The sequence below is a fragment of the Nyctereutes procyonoides genome, unplaced genomic scaffold, assembly GCF_905146905.1.
Source record: "Nyctereutes procyonoides isolate TBG_1078 unplaced genomic scaffold, NYPRO_anot_genome, whole genome shotgun sequence".
Taxonomy (NCBI): domain Eukaryota; kingdom Metazoa; phylum Chordata; class Mammalia; order Carnivora; family Canidae; genus Nyctereutes; species Nyctereutes procyonoides.
In genome coordinates, this window is record NW_026575139.1 from 34,603,693 (window position 1) to 34,624,903 (window position 21,211).

At 38.0% G+C, this 21,211-nt stretch overlaps 1 protein-coding gene across 3 annotated transcripts in view; it reads left to right on the forward strand.

The window, feature by feature from the left end:
* Positions 1 to 21,211, forward strand: part of PPP2R5E (protein phosphatase 2 regulatory subunit B'epsilon) — a 147,138-nt gene that overhangs the window by 80,399 nt on the left and 45,528 nt on the right. For all 3 annotated transcript variants that reach the window (XM_055304223.1, XM_055304222.1, XM_055304221.1), the window contains exon 3: positions 1,656 to 1,852. In XM_055304223.1, coding sequence (XP_055160198.1) covers positions 1,656 to 1,852 — 197 coding nt within the window. The remainder of the gene's footprint in view (positions 1 to 1,655; positions 1,853 to 21,211) is intronic.

The following is a 21,211-nucleotide window of genomic DNA, read 5'->3' on the forward strand; positions in this document are numbered from 1 at the left end:
CTGTGGGGGTGGTGGTAGGAGGGGGAAATGTACTGCCTAAGAATAATTTCTAAATTTACATCTGGTTTTTGCTAAGACTAGCAGTGATGTCCTAAATACCTTTAAAATATTGACTACTTCTTGTTCCCTCGTATCTGGTAGAGAAATCCTATGTTTTCAGGTGTCCTGTCTACTCTCATCTAGGCTTACCTTAATGTTGATGTTAGTAGGCAGTGTTTTGGGAGAATTATCTATGAAGCCCTTGTTACTTGGGCTAGCACTTGGGTTGTGGGATGTGAACAAGGGAAGGGAGTTGTGGAGAGGAGTCATGTGGACCTTTTGAATAGGAGCCTAACTCTCACTCCTTTCTGCTGGGGCTACTGGTGGTTGTAAGGTGAGTCCTGTTAATTGTTGCACTTACCTTCAGAGCATAGGTGACCCATGCTTTAGGGCTGCTATAAAGCATTTACTGGGAGGCTGGTAACTGAGGGTAGCTGCAAGTGACTGGCCAAACATTGTTTAAAGTCCTTGAGTAGTACAGAGGGAATGTGGAAATGTGGCTAGAGACCTGGGCACTATGCCCAGCTTCATAATTCATTCATTGTGGGACCTCAGTGACTGTGTCTAATTTTCTTTTTGGAAAAATAGAGAATAATAATGCCACCTGCTTACTTCTAAGAGTGTCTTGAGGATTAATGAGTTAATCACCTTGGATGAAGGCAGGAGCCTGCTCTGGTCATAATTTCATTGCCCTTGCAAGAGAAGTTCCAGTTTGGGGAATAAAGTAGTGAAAGTAAAACAGGAATGGAATGGATTATCTACAACTTGGTGTGTTTCAAGTCCAGCTGTAGATCATGTTTTCATTCTAACTGGGGAATTTGAATGTAAAATTTTTATCTAGTTTCTAGAAATGACACCAAACCAAATGTCTGATGTGCCGTTTGTGGAAAAAGAACAGATGTTTATTCTGAGAACATATTAATGAAGATGCTAGTGGTTTTCTCCCACTGTAAGGGAATAAGATGGGTCAAAAGAGAGAGCATTGATTTAAAAGTAGAGTTTGCTCTTATTGTCCCATTACTGGTGTGTTCTTTTTGAGAGAATTGATAGTACTTCATTTTGTTGTTTTTTTCAAGTTTCCTTGACAAAGAAACTTCATAGATGTCAAGCCAAAACAAAACAAAAAATATAAACACACACAACAGTTGCTTTAAATACCAAGGATGTCAGCGTGAAATTAAAATGAAGTTACTGACATTTCTGCTTTGAAATTTTTTTAGTAAAACTAATTTAAACCAACAGTGAAAACTTCTGGCTTTACCTTATAATGGGAAGTTTGACCTTTTTCAGTGTTTTTGGCTCAGGGGTTTTGACATGGGGGTGTTTTTGGTTAAAATTTGCTTCAACTTTCTAATGGCTCTTGGGATTTTGGTCAATCTTTGGTTGTGGAATAGCAAATGCTGTGCATGGTGTTGGTACCATGTAGTTTTCAAAGACAAGATCTCTGAAGTAGTGGCTGTGGTATCCCCTCCTGCCCATGTGTAATTGTTAAAAAGAACACTGTTGTCATGTGAATTCTTATTTTTTTGAGCTTGCTTTTGAAGTAACTTTCACAGAGAATTCCTGTTACCTAGAAATTGATGACAGACTTACACCATTTCCTTTTTTTTTCTTAGACGTTCCATCCTCAGAGCAGCCTGAACTGTTCCTAAAGAAACTTCAGCAGTGCTGTGTCATTTTTGACTTCATGGACACGCTATCTGATCTTAAAATGAAAGAATACAAGCGCTCCACTCTTAATGAACTGGTGGACTACATTACAATAAGCAGAGGCTGTTTGACAGAGCAGACTTACCCTGAAGTAGTTAGAATGGTGAGTTTCTTTTTTTTCGCCGCGGACACTTTTAAGCACCTTCCATAGCGACTCACAGGTGTATTTATGCAGTCAGGTCACTGGAGGTCACCTCCACAAATGAGAGCCAGCTTTCTGAGAGCTAAGCTAAAGTAGTTGGAATAATACTAGAATTTGAAGAGTATGATTTCTAGAGAATGAAATCCAGAACTTTTCACCTACAACAGTACTGGAGGAATCAATGACTTCAAAATATGAAGCCAGGATTGCCAGGGTATTCTTGGATTTCTGGCATTGAGAAAAAACAAGACACAGGAAAATCAACACGAGTTTTAGATCTGTGTTTGAAAGATATTCAAGCCCGTTGGATGTCTTGATTTTTTTTTTCTCTCTGTTCATTGTGGTAAATTAGAAATAGCTTTAACCTTAATAAAATTGTGATTTGTAGAATCTAGTTAAAGCCTGTCCTGGCTTTATAAACTAATCATTGTCTTTATAGTCTTGAAATCAAGGGTGATATCTTTCATTATTTTTGAACAGTGTCTTCTTTCACTTTGGTCATTAGGAGTTATGAGGAAAAACATTATTAGCATAATGGAAGTAATTATGTTCTTACTGGGTCAATAATTATATTAGTTTTTAAAAAGCTGAGCCAAAATATGGTTTTCTGATAGATTTCTGTGAGAAGATTGCCTTCCTTGGCATCCCAGAAGATCTTGCATCTAGAGAGTATGTGCTCTTTGGGGGAAATAGAGCTCTTCTTCCAACTGGTGAAATTATGCCGCAGAGATCCAAAAGGGTCAGGGCACCCCTGGGAAGCCTTTTGGAGAATCTGGCCCACTCTCTCTACTGCTGAAAATCTGTCTAGCTTTTCAATTCAACTTTTATCCTTTGTATTCAACAAATACAGAAGAGAGACATCTGTGATGGAATAGATGTGGTTAAAAATGAATAGTTCAAATTTGGGAAGGGATGTGAATATCATAATTTGAGAAACAATGACTGATGTATGAAGATCATTTCAAAACAATGTCCAATGTATTTCTCAGGTCTATATCTGAGTGTATATTGCATTTGTTGTTAATTTACAAGAATATAGTAGCAGAATATTTTGTAGATTAACTATGAACATTGTAGCTCTTGAGCAGTGGTTCTCAACCAGGGCTGATTTTGCTTCCCAAGGTACTTTGGTAATGTCTAGAGACATTTTTGGCAGTCACAACCAGGGGTTGCAGGGGTATGCTACCAGCATCCAGTGGAGAGAGGCTGGAATGTAGCTAAACATCTTATGCTGCACAGGATGGTTCCCCCAACAATGAATTATCTGGCCTTAAATGTCAGTAGTACCATTGTTGAGAAGCCCTGCTCTAGAGTTTGCATGCTCTCTAAACTTCTTAACCTGATATTAAGGGTTTTCTCTAGTTTATCTAGTTTCTACAGAGCATGGCCTATTGGTTTTAACTTATCTGTGTCGTCAGCCGACAGAGGTATCCACTGTTTTATAACTTACTTCTGTATCATTCCATGGATAGTCCATGAATACATAAGCGTATATGAGCAGATAGGTACAAATACACAAGTGGTGGCATACAAAACACACTTATCTGTACTTGCTTTTTTTACTTATCAATATATAATACATATCAGTACACATTAAGGTGTTTTATTTAGGTTTAAAGCTGTGTAATACTTCACCGTTGGATGCACCATAATTTATTTAACTACTATCCTATGAATATTCATATATATATGGCAGTTTGCCCTTGTGTGAGAAAATCTGTATATTTACTGATTTGTTGTCTTTTTTTAGTAGCCTTTCTTACCCCCTGTTTCTGGACCTTCGAGTGTTTCCTGACCCTGCCTCTAGTTCTGATTCTCCCCTTCCTTTTCAGACTTGGCTTAAAGTGCCACTACTGATACCGAAAAGCCCCAAGTTGTCTCCTTCCTTCAGTTCCTCCACTTCTCGACAATCTACCCTTTGGGAATTTGTTCATTTGTGGCTTTTTAATTTTTTCATATGTGTTTATCCAAATTTTCTAATTGGACTATAATGCTTCTAGGCAGGAACTGTGTCCTGCACATCTCATGGCCTCTGTAATACCTCCTAGCACAGGCCTACCTGGAGTTTGTTGAGTGAGTGAATGAATTCTTTCCTAAATGTAGGCATTTCAGGCTCTTGAATTATGATTAAGCTATTGAATGTCATTGGATTATATTCAGTTTATAAACCCGGTATTTGGGATCCCTGGGTGGCGCAGCGGTTTGGCGCCTGCCTTTGGCCCAGGGCACAATCCTGGAGATCCGGGATCGAATCCCACGTCGGGCTCCCGGTGCATGGAGCCTGCTTCTCCCTCTGCCTATGTCTCTGCCCCTCTCTCTCTCTCTCTCTCTCTCTCTCTGTGACTATCATAAATAAATTAAAAAAAACAAAAACAAAAACCCGGTATTTGGGGCAGCCTGGGTGGCTCAGCGGTTTAGCACCGCCTTCAGTCCAGGTCGTAATCCTGGAGACCGGGGATCGAGTCCCATGTCAGACTTCCTGCAGGCTTCATGTCTCTCTGCCTGTGTCTCTGCCTCTCTCTCTCTCTGTGTCTCTCATGAATAAGTAAATAGAATCTTTTTAAAAAATAAATAAATAAACCCAGTATTTGTCATAATCAAAAAATTCTTTTATTCTTATGAAACGAGCTTGGTTTTAAACCAAACTTTGGTCTTTTCTTTTTTCTTTTTAAGATTTTATTTATTTATTATTCATGAGAGATATAGGCAGAGGGAGAAGTAGGCTCCATCCTAGGACCCTGGGATCACGACTTTAGCCAAAGGCAGATGCTCAACCACTGAGCAACCCAGGCACCGCTAGCTTTGGTTTTTTAAAGGAGACTATTTTCCCTTCTCTGCTACCCTCCCCCAACTCACTACCCCCCAATTTTTTTTTTAAAGTCTCCTGTCAGTTGTGTGTGGATGTATTTTAAAAATATACTTGAGCCCTACCTTAGGAGGTGTTAAATCTATGGCACACATGCTGTTCTAGGACATTAGAAAATTTACTTTCTAGATGGTAGTTTAAGGTTTTCAGAGGTATAGTTTATTTTTCATATCTCATGATTTGTGAAATTGTAGCTGTTAATTTTACAGGGTTCTTAGACAACGTGGGGCATTTACAGAGCAAGAGCCAGTGTGGGAGAGTAGAAAGAGAAAAGACTGCAACCACACAGACCTGGGTTCGTGTGCCAGCTGTGGCCACACTTAACTTGCTCCATCACTGTGGATGGTGCCCTCCATCTTTGGAGCCCTGGGTTTTTGTGTGGTACTGAGACATACATGGGATTGGGGGAAGGGTAGCCATGGTCCTTCCTACACTGCTCTGTAAATACTCTGCCTAAGCAAAATTGTTGTGCTTTGTTTGTACATCAAGGTTCTCACCACCTCAGTTATACATACAGTCTAGCAAGCAAGGTGCTCATGGCTCTGTGTAAAAAGGGTTGGAACCAAGTCCCCACTTGGTGTCTTCTATTCCCTTCCATATTGCTACCTCTTAGGTCCTTTGTATATAGAAATCCTGGTGCTGCCACTGCTCACTTTGTATCATACCTGCCTTTTGGTGCTTTTCATGAGGATTGGCAGTAATGATGTGTATAAAGCTTTAAAACATGGCAAGCATTCAGTCAAAAATATTATGTTTTGACTATTCTGTTATGAGGTACTTGATTTTACAATCATTGGTGGGACCCAGAGTTCCTGCTTGTGAATTTAAGATGCTGTCAACTGGATGTCTTGTAGTCCGTTGCCTCAGTGGTTCTCACATTCTGTAATTCCAAGATGATCTGTCGAACAAATGTCACTGTCCCCACCTAGTCTATCTTGTTACTGTAAAATGCAGTTGCTTCACTAGGACTAGTGAAGGAAATGGGGGTGCTTTAGTGAAATATCAATGAAATTATAGCTAGGTTTTATGAACTTGGATGAGTCATAATTTATGATGACATGTTCTGGTGTCAGCACTGTTACCAGAAACCTTTGATTTAACCTGAAGAGACTTATCTTTGGAGAGTTCTAATCCCGTTATGGCAAGGAAAGAGTGACAGATAAAAGTAATCTATGAGTTGTGGAAGCCTTTTTTAGCATTTAAATGAAGTCTGGATACCACCTCCAGGCTGTTAGAATTAAGAAAGTAGTACAGCTCTTCAGTTGTAAATAAAATAAAACAATGTAGCACCCAGCTTACCTGCAGAAGAACAGTGCTGGGTAGTGGAGAGTGCCCCAGGCAGAATTTGTGGAAGTCACTTTCCTCCTTTCTCATCTTCCACTTGACTGGTGGTGAGATCTTGGGCAAGTAATTTCTCTCAAGCCCCACTTTCTCCTGTTGTAAATGGAGCGGGTTGATGATGGTGGCCCTCGCGTCCCAGCTCTGAAGACTTAGCTCTTTTGGTCAACACAGCCTAAGAAAGTTAGAATGGATTCTGCTTCCAAAATAGTTGCTTAGGTATGTATTTCTCATGAGAGCATATCTGATGGAAAAATGAGAATCAGGGCTTATAGTTCCTTCAGGCTTTGGCACATTCTGCTTTGTATCATCTCAAGTGTCAGGCTTCTGTCCTTGAGGCAGTATTTTTACCACATTATGCTAATGTTTTCTTTTTGGTTCTGTTGCCATGCATCCATTGGAAAGACTTAGAATTTCTGGCTTTCCAAGTAATATTGTGCTTAATCCACCCCCCCCAAACTTGAATTCTGTGTATTTTATATTCTTTATATCTACACATTTTCCTTTTCAAAAATGGCTCTTCTGGTTATAGTTTGAGAGTGAGATGAAATCTCATTGGTGAAGACATTATTTTAGTTAATTCCAGATAAAGTTTACTGAAAGATTTAGAGCCGCTCTTTTACATTTTGATGATAACAAAAGGCAGGGCCCTGCTCTATCAACAAACTCAAAATCAGGTAGAATGGATATTTGTGAACAAATAATAAGAAAATGTCATATGTGCATTTATAGAGGAATGTACAAGGTAAGGAAGGATTAGAGAGAGGGACAGTTACTCAGAGGTAAGTAGAGATGGTCAAGGAAAGCTATTTACAAAGTGAGTAAAGCCTCAGTAGAATGTTAAAGGTGAATGCGTGTTTTCCAAGTGGCTGAAATAGTGTTGAAATGAAAAAGAGAATTATGTGATGCAAAGGAGTTGCCAAATCCTGTGCTATATTCCAAGGAACACAGTAGTGCTGTGTTGTCACAGCATTGTGTGCATGCACACACACACGTGTGTCTGTGTGTGTGTGTGTTGGGGAGTGGGAGGAGGTGAATGGTGACAGTGGAAGCTGTTTATGTGGGCCAGATCCTGAAAGAACCTCACAGACAGTGGATAACCATTGAAAAGTTTGAAGCAGTTGAGTGACATGGTGAGGTTTGTATTGCAATGGCAGGGGGGCCAGAGAGATTGGTGGGGGCTGATACTGAAGGTAGAGAGGAATCATTTGGAAACTGTTCTTGTAGAGAAGTTGTGGAGAGCCTATAGCAAGCATAGGTGTGGAAGTAGAGAAGGAGAAGAAGGATGGCATTTGAGACTCACTTAGCAGGTAAAATTGAAGTCACTTGGCATTTGTGAGTGTTTGGAGTGTGAGAGAGAGGAAGGGGTGTAGGATAGCTTGGCAATTTAGGTGGTTTGTTGTGCTCTTGTTTGAGAAAGGTACTGCAGGAGGACGAGCAGGGTTTGGATGGAAGCTGAGGAATTGACTTTTGATGTGTTAACTTGGAGGTTATGGGAGACCTAGATGTGGAAAGATTGGTAATTATCAGTACGGGAGGAGGGCAAGAGAGAAAAAGAACAATGATGGAATTCTAGGTGGTACTGGGAAATCATTGTGCTTTTGTGCGGTGGTGGAGGTGGGAGCTAGTGGGTTGAGGAGCACATGAGGTAGAAGGAAGTTGAGATGATAACTGAAGGTAGTGATTGCATATACAGTGGTGGAATCTTTGTTAGAATACAATCCTATCATTTCTTTCCTGCAGAAAGTGTACCTTGTTGCACTGACTGTGCAACATATTTTGCTAGTCCTTATGACTTGGCTTTTATTGGTTTCAAAGTCTGCCCCACTCCTAATCTGTGCTTAAATTTCTGTATACCTCAATATGTAGAATATGTGATTTTTTTCCCAGAGGTAATATAGTTTTAAGATAAAATATTTTGGACAGTTTCTTCTTCTTTTCTCTTGAAGTCTTTCCTTGAGCCCTAATTATTGTTTCTTGGCCACCATTAGCTTTGCTTTTCCTACTCTCAAATTATACCCTATCATTTGGTTATTTAAATAAGTGTTTTATCTTTTATATATCCTTTGATTGAACTGGAAGTCACAGCTCTGGTTTGCCACTTAATAGAAAAATCTGGTTTTGTAGAAAATTATTAAGTTACAATTAAAGGTCTCAGAGTCTGCCTGTACAGACTTTTAGGAGTGCTTTGTTAACTTCACTACATACTTTATTGGCTGAAGGACGGAGAGTTTCTTTTGTAAAATAACTAAAGTAGCCTTGGGAATGATAACTACCAGGGGGGAATATGAAATTTCCATTTTTTTATCCTCTGGTATCTGATAAAGAATGTAACCATATGTCCTGTCCAGAATTTGCCTTGGAGGTGACTCTTCAGACTCAAAGGAGATAAGATCTGACCCATGTGGGGCTGATGGTGGTGGAGATGGGCTGTTTGCTCTATTGAAAATATAAATAATGGGAGAGAATTGAGTGATATCTGGAAAAGGCATCTAGGAACTAAATGCCTAAATTATTAAATTATTGGAACTAAATTATTGGCAAAATTTGAAAATAGGATAAGTCCAAGAGATAGGACTTGAGAATTAAATTAGAAAGTAAAGAATTCCTTGGTACTTAGAAAAGAGTTTAAAGTTATGATAATGAAGATTATCAAAAGACATTTTTAGAATGAGATCAGAAAGTGTTCTCTGCTCAAGGTTAGGAGCAGATTGTTACCATTTGTAATTTATCAGAGGGTAGAGAAACTAGCAGGCATTTTGTCCCTTTCCTTAATGACCATAAATCTTAAACAATAGTATTTTCCTTCTTTGGTTAATGCTCACTTACTAATATTCGTTTAGCATCTTAGGGTGTCTATAGAGACTCATAGAGTGCATGGGTCCTCTGATGTTGACTGCAGAATTTTGAATGTCTTGTGTGTATTTTTGTGGTAGAAGATCCATAGCTTTTGAGTCAATATTCAAAGATATATCTATCTCTAGAATGGTTTAAACTTGATTTTACCACATTGCAGTGCTCTGCTAGATGCTGCTCTCTTGGAATATATAAGATTGGAAAGGAGCAGAGTCTTCCCATTTATGGCAGTAACTAAAGATAAAAAATGAAGTTGTTAGAATGATTTTACCAATCTGGGCCTGTGGTTTTCTCTGTTGGAAGTTTCTTCTGGTAATGAGTTCGATTTTTTAAAAACATGTGTGACTCTAGATTTTCTGTTTTATCTTGTGTCAGTTTTGATAGGTTGTTATAATAGTTTCACAATTTAGAGTTAGTAGACAAATACTTAATCCTTAGAATTTCTTCACAAAGGTGTGTACTAATAGAAGATCACCAGCACCTGTATGTACAACTTCCGTGGTTAGCAGCATAATTATCTGCAGCCAGTACAACATATGCATTAATTCAGTCTTCATAACAACAACCCTGTGAGGTAGATAGTAGCATTATATAGATTATTTTATAGATGATTTAAAGGAAGTAGAGGGAGGTTAAGAAACTTGCCCAGAGCTATTCACCTGGGTAATTGGGGTAATTGGCAGAGCTGATTTGATCTGAGCTGTCTGGCTCCAGAGCCAAAACTCTTAACTGCTATGCCTAATACTTTCCTAGAATCATTCTTTACAATAGGAATGAGGACTAAAACCCAAAGATTGGACTACTTTCTCTGTACTGTAATCGTTTCATGGAGTACTTCTAAATAAATAGGTGATAAGGCTTTTGATTAGCTTTTCTCTGGATTTCTTGCTGCTTCTGACAAGGCCAGAATAGTAGGCTTCAGGATTAAATGTTCATTTTACTTAAGAAACAGCTTCCCTTTCACTCTCTCCTCTCACCACCTCACTACCCTGCCTTTGTGTTATTCTTGAATTAAGAGTGCTTCTTAACCCCGTTTTTCCTTCTCTACCACTCCCTCCTGGTATGTGAGAGTGAATGGTATTTGGAGAGTGAAGAAGGGGAGGCCATGTAGTTCAAAACTCTCCTCTCTTCCACCCTAATTACAGTTCTTGAGATGATGCTATCTCCTAAGTTCATGCGCTCCCCACATACTTCTCTGTCCCACCATTAGAAGCAGGCAAGCTCAACCAGCAGCCAAGGCATTCTTACGTAGCTTGCTTAGCTTGAATTTGGAACAAGGGAGTTAGATGATTTGAACATCCCTCCATCTCTGTGATGGCCCCTAATCCTTGGAAGCACCTAAGTATGTACAACGTATTTTTTGTTGTCCTTCCTGGGAAAGTGATATAGATGGACAGACCTGGGCCCAGTCCTACTACTTACTTAGCAGGGATCTTAGATGAGTTTTCACTTTTTTAAGTTTGTTAACCCACTGTGACTTTATAAGGTTGTGATGTTGTTATTGCTATCATTAGTCATGGTACTTACCTCTACCACCCTTACTAGACTTGTTATCTTTCTTTAGATGGATTAATCAGGTTTTCTGGTTACAGGAAAGTCTTGATAGCCTGAAAGTTGTTGTTGTTGTTGTCGTTGTTTTGGTCTCTTAAAAGTAACTTCCCATATCTTTTCTCTGTTGACTTAAAATTTTAATTCTCTGTGGGAAATTTCATTTTCGAGCCTTTAAAAAAATTTTTTTGGAGGACCCTGTAAATCTACATGGGGCTGTGTGTGTATAATTATATATACATGTGTATATATACCACTCTTAGTTTACCTAAATAAACATTTTCCCGATGTACTTGCATATTCATGTCTATATTAATAATTTACCATTTCTCTCCCGCAAGCATTCTCTCTTAAGGAATCTGACAGGGATTTTAATGTGTTTAGGTTTAATTTAAATGTGCTAAGGAGTGGGTTTTTACTCAGGAAGCAACTGAGCTACTCATGATTGCTATTTGCTTCATTTACAAGCTGTAGTCCTTCTGGCTTAACTGCCTTACAGATTGTTCAGAGTTTTCAATATACTTAAAATTGTTTGACAGCTGTGACTTGTCTAGCACTGATGTATCCAGTACTATCATCTCACTCTAAGAATGCTCCCCCTCTTTCTTTCCCTCTGCCCTGAAGCTGGCAGCAAAATTCTGCAAGATGAATTACAGTACTGCATTCAAGTTTTGGTTTCTCTTTCCTCCTACCTTTAAATTTGACCTTGAAACTGAAAATATGGTTAGAGGTGTAAGGAATACTTCTGGAAAAATCTAAGAAAAATATATGTGATTGGATAATACTGCCTATGGTTTATACATAGAAGTGGGTCTCGGATAATTCTAGCACTTGCTGTTCCTTTATGTAGTTCAACCGTCTCTCTGCCAAGGACAGAAGTAAGGGAGGGAGGGATTTCTTACTTGATTCTCTAAGGAGAAAGCTGGTTATACTACTATGATGCATGTGAGCAGGAAAAGACTGAGAAAATGAGCGTCCTCAATGTAGAATTCTCAGAGACAGTAATGCCTGAGGCAGGAATTTGGCAAGAAGACAACAAGCAGGTCATTTCCAGGAGGTAGTTGGCTTCTCACCAATATTAAAAGCCAAAAAGCCAAACTTGATCTGTAGATGAAAACCAGAAGGAATATGCTATCCACTGACTTCTGCGGAGGAAGCTGCTTTTGGAAAGTGAGGATAAGATAAGAGACTTCTAGAATTAAAATGCAGTTAACAATGATGAATAGAGAAAAGTGGGGGTTGGCTGAGCAGTGAAGGGAAAACTAGAAATACCGGAGCCTAAGGCAGCTGCAGGTCCTGGGCAAGGAGAAACATTGCCAGGAGGGCAAGGGGTGACACATAGTGGGGAGGATGTTCTGGGACAAAAATAGGACTGTTTATAACTATTTGGTAAGTTGGAGAGCAAGTTTATCTTTTAATAATGTGGGTAAGCAAGCTACATTAGAGAATATAATGTTTCTTTGGCTCTTCAGAAATGTAGGTAACAAACAGGGAGCGAGGGGCTGGGCAGATAGTGTTAGCTACTAAATGAGCTGCTTTGAAATACTGTGGATTTTCCCTTCCTGAAGAAGTTAAGGCCTTTATGAGACTAGGATAGAATACTCTGGAATAATGCAAGCCTCTTCCTTTTGAGGGACTTTTGACCTTTTCTCTAGAGATGTTAGAAAAATTCATTGAGTTTCAACAATAGAGAAGGTGCTGGAAAGTTGAGTTTGTTATGTGTGCTGCCAGTAGGTACAAAACTGGGGAATATGTTGTGCCCTGTTCTGGAAAGTAGGAGTAGTTATTTGAGGAGTAAGTAATCAGAAGGCAGCAATCTTTAAATCCATATTTAAAATGGCAGCTAACAGGGAGAATGGGCCGTTTCTGTCCCCAAAGCCTTTCTTGGCTTCTTTCTGAGGCACTTAGACCTGTACTCCAGCCTCCCCTCCAAGATGAGGCCATTGTGCCTCTGTGAGGCCCCTGAGGGAGAGTTGTCTGTCTTGCCCTCCCTTTGAGTGGTGTATCTTACAGATTGTTATGAAGCTGCATGGGTAAAAAGTGATGTTAATCTGTGGTCATATTTAATTCAGGTGTGTTTTTGTTTTCATAACTCACCAGCTAGCCCAAGGTCTGTCTTACTAATCAAGGGTCACAGAGACAGAGCGAGACACATCGAGAATAAGGGACAGTGACAATTTGGGTGTTTTCCTGTTTATTTATAGTGATTTCAAATAAGAACACAATTGCCGGAAATGTACATCAGAAGCCTCGAGTACTTTGTGTGTTTTTTAATTCAATATTTAAGAGGTTTAATTTTTCTTTAACGTTAGTTGATTTAGCAAATGTTAAAATATATGAGTCCTCAAAAAAGCCCCATGTTGTTTGTTACTGTTTTATCAACTTGGGCACTTTGGTTCTTATAGAAAGTACTTAATTTAGCAGTTATAGTACCTTTTTAGGATTAAGGAGCCAAAGTCCCTGCACAATGAAATGTAGCAAAAAACCTGGTATTGCGTGGCTAGCCTCTCTTTGGGGCATGCGGGCTTGACTGCAAACACCAGCCAGTTTGAGGGCCCACTCTGTATTTCTACACAGTAAGCACTATGACTACTGCAGTGTTTACACCTCTATTTTTGGATTCTAAGATTTTAATATCAACAGTCTTCACTTTTGGATTCACTGTTACATTTCCAATTTTGGAGACAGTGTAATATAGTTGTCTCTGTGTGTGAAATACCATTTCCCTGTGATGATTTTGTGTGAGGCTATCAGACTCTAGAGAGAATTAATTTAACAGTTATTGCCACCACTACAGCAGGTAAAAAAGTTCTTCTTATTTTGACCAAAGTTTATTTTTTATTTATTTTTATTTTTTGTTTTATTATTATTATTTTTTTTGACCAAAGTTAAGTCTTGCAATAGAAGCCTAATGATAGTGGAAGGTTCATGGTTAAGACTTGTGAGCAATAAGGCGAGAGGCAGTGATGGGTCTAGATTACAGAGGTCTTGGCAAGTGAAGCAGAGGAGACTTAAGGTTTTTGAACAGGAGATGAAATGTAAATGATACTTATTTTTCTTTCTGTAGCCCCCACCTAGGAAGTCTGTACCTTTCTGCCAGCAGCTAAAGCTGGAGGTTTAAGGCTGGCAGATTTAACCCAGGATGGCTGATGGCAGAGGGCTCTTGTCCCAATGTAGTCAGATGGTGGCAAAGAAAGAGGAAATGGAGAATATATAAAGGAATACAAAAAAAAAAAGGAATGCCCCATTCTTATATTTTTCCCCTGTGCTTTTCAAATAAAAATTTGAAACCAGAGGACAAAAAATTATCTATAGTTTCGTTATTTAAATGTAGTCACTGTTCACATTTTAGCCAATTTTCTTCTAGTCTGTTTTTTTTAAATGAGGCTTTCTCTTAAATTAAACAAGAATTCAGATATACTTAACTCACAACATAGATTTTTAAGAGCAGGTCTTAGGCAGTGACTGTTCAGTGAATTTAATAATTCTATGTACTCATATAGCCATAACCCCAGATTTAGAACATTGCCATCATTCAGGAAAATCTTTGTACTCTTTTCCTTTTTCTTCTTGTTAAATATTTTTTCTCAAATCTTACTATATATGGGATAAATATATCTCATATATATATATAAATTGTATTATCTTACTATATTACTCTATTACATAGTATATATAATTATATGATTTTAATTAAATTTTTTTCTTTAGCATTGTGATGTAAACGTGCTTTCAATGTAATTAAATGAAGTTAAAAAACATTCTAATGGCTATCTAATATTCCATTATGAGGATATATGATTGTCTACTTAACTATTTTGGGACATTTAAGCTGTATCCAAATTTCCACTATTAAAAATAGCACCACCAATAGCACCAAAGAGACATTGTGAAGGCATAAATAAAATGACTTAAAGCAGATTCAGGAGAGGAAGAGTTAAAGTTCTAAAGGCTTAGAATGATGAAGGTGAGAAGAGAATTCTAAAGGGAAGTGGAGGTCAATGAGGATGAGATTGGTTTTGACTAGATTGAATTTGAGATCTAGGGAGATGTCAGAACTGCTCTGTTTATAACTGGAGAAAGTGAAATTAAGGACATCCTAGTGCCCTGGAAACAGAAGTCCTAGTAGAAGTGAGGACAGAAAAGTGATTATAGAGAAGAACATTGTGCCATGGATTCAGTTTTATGCTACCTTGAATTCTAATGCTGACTTTTTTTTGGGTGGGGATTTGTGTTGTTCATTAGGTGAAATGATGACTTTCAGGCATTTGTGTGACTTGTATATTCATGATCTCAAGATCCAGAATATGCTTTCTTTTCTATTTTGTTTCACACTAAGACCTAATAATGTGGTTGGTGTTAATTCTGAGAAAGAAAACTGGTGGTGGTATCACTTTACCTTGCCTAAGGTTAGAGCAGCTGCCATTTGGTTTTCTTGCAGTTCTACTGGATTCTTTCCCATTAAAAGGGATTGACATGTTCACATAAGAAAATTAAATTACTTGAGTTAGTAGAAATTCACTGGAGAATGGAAAATATAATTTAATAGGAAATAATTGCTAACTTTTGAGTGAATAATGGGAATTGAATACATGCATTTATATATTTGCTTCCTTTGCCTCCTGAAATCAGACAAAAATTACTGAAAGTAAGTAAAACCCAGAAGAACAAAGCAAAATGGAGAGGAGATCTCAGAATCAACATTTTGGAAACTAGAAAGCAAATGAACTGGTGGTCACTATGTTGGCAGATGAGAAAAAGCTGGAAGCAGCAGCAGGGAATATCCGGAAGTAGCCAATTCACACCACATTAACTGCAGGAAGGTTCAAAGATGCCTTTCACAGTAAAGCTGCATGGAGGCAAAAAGAGGAGACTTGGTGGAAAGTCCGTGTAAGAAGTAGCTAGAACTTCCAATCTCACCTCACTCCCCCAAAACCAGGCAACAAAAGACTGAAGGTTTACTCTCAGCAGAGGCTACGCTGGAGGGAATCAGGATTGGGGACATTAGGTACTGCTGAGAGCAGCGGGTACTTTTCTAAATGTAGTGGAGCCCGTTGAATGGGAAGATCCTCAACCCTCTTGCCTGCCACTCAGCTCTCAGATCCCTTATGCCTTGGATTGAGAGATAGTTGATTCTTCTTTGGAGAATTAGACAAGCCCAAAAGAAAGACCTAAAGGCACCAATTAAAGGAGAATGGTTCGGGGTTGGTGGGAAGGAAATAGGCCAACCAGGCTCACCTCAGACAAGCCCCACTACTCAGTAACTCCAGTGCCAACTTCTCATCCCATTTAAAATATGGCTGGTTATGGGACTGTGATAATGGCACAGATTTTCTTGCTTTGAAGTCTATCTCCCGACACTATTCTAACATTAATACTGTTAATTAGTTTTTTATGATTTTGAACTTTATATGAAATGTACATGGAGGGGACTCAACTCAGATGTCTTCCTATTTCCTATGCATCTTCAAACCCTTTTCCTGCCCTTGTGGCATCTCTCTCATCTGATGGGCATGCAGTAGGTAAAAAACAGTACAACAAAAGACAGAGTACTTTCTTTAATTTTTACCCCTTTTGTCTCCTTATAACTAAATGTTGACGTATTCCACAAAACTACTTGTATTTACTTTGATCTGTATTCAAATTCTGTTGCTTCTGTGTTCTTGATCTCTTATGGACAGATTCCTTTCTTCCATACAGTTGTCAGTGTGTTCTATTCTTTCTAGAAACTGAAAGTCTAGGGCAGCCTGAGTGGCTCAGAGATTTAGCACTGCCTTCAGCCCAGGCTGTGATCTTGGAGACCCGGGATCGAGTCCCACCTTGGGCTCCCTGTATGGAGCCTGCTTCTCCCTCTGCCTGTATCTCTGCCTCTTTCTCTCTCTCTGATCTCTCATGAATAAATAAATAAAATCTTAAAAAAAAAAAAAGAAAAACTGAAAGTCTAAAGGGATCAAATTATTTTCAGAAACAGTGTCTGTTAAATACATTTATACCAACTGATGATAACAGTTATCAGCTAAACCAACAGCAGCAGCAGTAACAATGAAAACAGATTTTTTTTAGTCTATATAAATCTAATGATGTGTATACCTAGTAGATTTTGAAAGAAATACTTGCTAACAGAAACATAAGTAACAATGACATCGTTGTGAGTTAGGAAAATAGTACATGCCGCCCCCCCCCCCCACATTTCTATTACTTTAATCTTGTCTTTTGAATTTGGCTTCATATTTGAAGATTCTAGTTGGACAATATAAGTTTTTAAACTTCCTTTTTGTTTGATAGTACCTTTCTCCAACTGACTGTTAAGCTTCTTTTATCATTTTTAAGATGTTCCCTCTGCTTCATTTCAGAAATCAGGTTTCATAGAATAGTTACTGTGTCCTAGAAAGCCCTGGTAATACAGATTAAAGGTATGACTATGAATATGTAACAGTAAGGTTGAAATCATTGACTTTAGAAATCTTTTAAATCCTCTTCTAGATTTCCGGGTGTTGTAAAACAAATCTAACAGCCATCACAAGGGCATGTTTCTTAGCCACATGTAAACAGAGTATACTGTTTTTGGTTCTGGTTCACTGACTGCTTTCTCTTATAGAGCTTTGTGCACAAAGGTGGTTTATGATAAAAATGTGGACACTCTTGGTGGAGTGGCTTGACCACACCTACGTATCATGGAGTGTTTGTCCCTCCTGTGTTGCAGAGACCTCTCTTCTTCTGGCAAACAAGAGCACTGCAGAGATTATTTTGGCTCAAGGAATTGTATTTATCTCAAGTGAATGTGTTTGTAATAATAACTTATGGAAATTCTTGCGTGGAATTTTTAATTACATTGATGATATTACAGAGTAGTGACAGTCACGTATTTGATATATTAGAGAATAAAGGTAGACATGCAGTGGGGGACTCATAAGAAGTTGTCATACTGGTTTAATTAAATTTTTTCTCTTTAGATTTAGTGCTGAGGACATGTCTTTATGTTAGAATAAGCTATTTTAATGGTTTCACAAGTTCAGATAACTTTTAAACAGCTGTGTTCGTTCACATTGATGGAGGTTTAAAAAGAGACTTTGTATCTAGCCTGGAGTTGAAACTACAGTAAATTTATGGTAATTAAAAGATACGGTTTTGCTTTAGAAACAAATAACTGATTGAACAAATTGCCAGTTAATTAAGTGCTAATTGAAAGTTTGAAAATTTTGCCATTTGTTTCCTAATCAAAGTCCCAGCTTAGAAGATACATATCTGTTCTGATTCTAAGTTTCTTGAGCATAATTACAAATGCTTTGAGATTTTTCTCCTTGATTTTATATATCAATAATTATTTATAATTATTTTAAAAGGGATTGAGAGTCAGGTTTGAAAGGTTATCACTGGGATTATTAAGAATTCTTATATTTGGTGTTACCAAAGGTAACTTGACATTATGTGTATGTTTATCGTATATTACTTTTATGTTCTAAACATAAATAGTATAGCAAGATATTTAGGCAAATTCTGTTAGAATTTTAGTTCTGATTCTTAGATTTGAATATTTAATACAAATTCTGGTATGTTTGGAAATAGTCTTCTCTGTTCAAATGTCTGATTTAGAGATTTAAAGTAACTTTTGCTTACTTTAATAATGTTTTATAATATTTAAATGCATTTTTGGGAGCTAACACAAAACACTATGAGAATAACGCATGATGACAGCTTCAACATTGCATTTACTGGGTACTCTTGGTTCTAAATGCTTGATTAAATAATTTTGTTTCTTTTCAATACATGATGGATTGTAGAATGAGAGACTGAATGAACTGGATGAAAAACTGATGGATATCATTGAAATTGCTACTTGAGATCTTAATACAAATAGTGCTAGAGGAATAATGGTACTTTTTAATTTGCTTGAATGTTCTCTGTTTAACATCATTTATATTGTCCCTTTTTTGTTAGAAAATTTACTTTGTAGATGTAACCTCAAGGAAATTCATTTTATATCTATGATGTCAGCATTTTATATTTATAGACAATATACTTGCAGTATTGCTTAATGTATGAAATTATAGTGTCACAGATAACAGAGGGAGAAATGTTCTTGAGGTCAACTAGTGCACACTTTATCCAAGAAAAGTGATACTCATCTAGAAAATAGTATTATAAATCACTGAAAAGATTATTATTTACAGTATGCTTTGTTATACTGTAGTTAAAAGTGGTTCCCTGAGAACTACACACGCCTTAAATACTAACAGTGCTAACATATATAACTAAGAGGAATTGAAAGTATTCATTAGTTGTTTTTAATAACTCATTATATTGTTCTTACCTTTGTTTTTTTTTTTTTTTTGTTAATCTTTACAGATATTTGGTGAGTAGCTACTAGGCACTAGCCACCTTCTGTTCCTTTGTAATGTGCTAGTCATTTTCCTTAAACAACAGCAGCAAAATGCCAACCAAAATCATAGTGTAAAATTAGTAGTTTCTATGGAGATAAAGAGATTGGGGAAAGGGAGGGGCTTTTTTGTTTTAGTCACTTAAATAACTCTTAGATTAAATAAGAGAACTTAAATAACTATAGATTATTTATTTATTTATTCATGAGATAGAGAGAGAGAGAGAGAGAGAAGCAGGCTCCATGCAGGGAGCCCAATTTGGGACTCCATCCTGGGTCTGCAGGGATCAGGCCCTGGACTGAAGGTGGCGCTAAACCACTGAGCCACCTGGGCTGCCCTAAAAATATATTAATAGTTGTGGAGTGCCTGGGTGGCTCAGTCAGTTAAATGTATCACTTCGGCTCAGGTCATGATCCCAGGGTCCTTGGATCAAGCCCCAGGTTGGGCTCCCTGGTCATTGGGGAGTCTGCCTTTCCCTCTCCCCTTCCCCCTCCCCCTGCTTATGCCTGCGTGTGCCCTGGCATGGTCTCTCAAGTAAATAAACAAAATCTTTTAAAAATGCATTAATAGTTGTATTTTGATATTGTAAGTCGGATAATAGTAAGTTGTTTGTTTAATCAAAACCTGACTAAAATATGCCTAAACACTTCTTCCCTTTTACTTATGGGGCCTTATACTTGGGATCTGGTTAAGTTGTCTTTCTCACTTGGCCAAGGCCTTGAAATTTATTCTTTTTTTGCACCATAATTCACAGTAATCAGCGGTAAACCAAAAAGCTGAAAAAATAAGAGAGCAGCTGGTCCCTTGGGTTCCTGGCCTTGCCTGAGATGGTGCTGTGGTTCCATGTCACAACTGACTTGTAACCAGAAGAGGTTCTTAATATTAGTGTTATTTTAGAGTTGTCCGTTTTAGCAAATAAAAATACAGGGTACATGGTTAAATTTGAATTTCAGATAAATAATTTTTAAAGTCTAACTATATCCCATGCAAGATGTGGGACATACTTGAACTAAAAATTATTTGTTGATGTGCAATTCAGATTTAATCGGTGTCCCTTATTTTATCTGGCAATCTGGCAACTCTTGCTATTTCTGTTTTTTTTTTTTGTTTTTTGTTTTTATATATATGAAGGTGTGAGGCATTCAGAAATTAGTAAGGAGTAGTTGAGGGGCTCAAAATCTAATTGGGGGGGACGGAGCAGAAGGGATGTGGGGAATAGGAACCAGAGGGGAACCTAGACAGTAATCAAGATGTTTTGAAAGTGGAGGTCTGTGGATGGAGTGGGGATGAAGAGACTGTTCTATTTTTCTGCTGATGCTGAGCAGGTTCATCATAGTTCTGAATTCTCTCAGGTAGGAAAACAATGTCCATGGGTGTCATTGAAGGCCACTGGCCAGTAATGTAGTAGGAAGGTGATGGGAAAGGAGAGATGAGACAAAGAGAGGGTTAAAAAACTGATTAAAAAAAAATGTGGTAGGGGAATCAGAGGAGAAAGACAAAAATGTCAGGTCCGTGCATAGCCTTCATGGATGGCATGGAGGTGGTGTGCCAGAGAAAGGATCCTGCGAACGAACCTTCCATGCATATCATGGTCCTTCATTACCTTGAAAAACTCAGAAACTCTTTGGACTTTCCTTATTTGTAAGAAGAGGGAGTTGGATAAGAGAGTCTCTCTAATATGATCTGATTGTAGAAGCCACCCAGTAGAATCCTTAATCCTAAATTTTCTATCTTTGAGGAGGGGTTATTTAGATTTTAACATCTGTTCCTCCTGTTCCCTCAGCCTTGCTTTCTGTCCTTATAGGGAGGCCAGCCCAGTGCCTTCAAACCTTTAGTTTGATTCCATTATTCAGTGTTTGTTGTAATGCCTTTGGGATGAAAATGAATCAGACTACCTCAAAGACACTTATTAAACTTCTTTGCCTTTGCATTGACACTAGTGTAGATTAAAATAAAACAGTTGAGGGATCCCTGGGTGGCGCAGCGGTTTGGCGCCTGCCTTTGGCCCAGGGCGCGATCCTGGAGACCCGGGATCGAATCCCACGTCAGGCTCCTGGTGCATGGAGCCTGCTTCTCCCTCTGCCTGTGTCTCTGCCTCTCTCTCTCTCTCTGTATGACTATCGTAAATAAATAAAAAAAAATAAAATAAAATAAAATAAAATAAAACAGTTGAAAAATAAATAAAATAAAAATATAAAAATAAATCTCTGCAGTCTACTTAAAAAAATTCTTTTGTTCATTTTGGATAATCTATTTAGGACTAGAGCCTTATTTAAATATAGAGACAGTTTTTGTGACTTTAGATAAATACCTTGGTGCATTTTAATCTAGCCA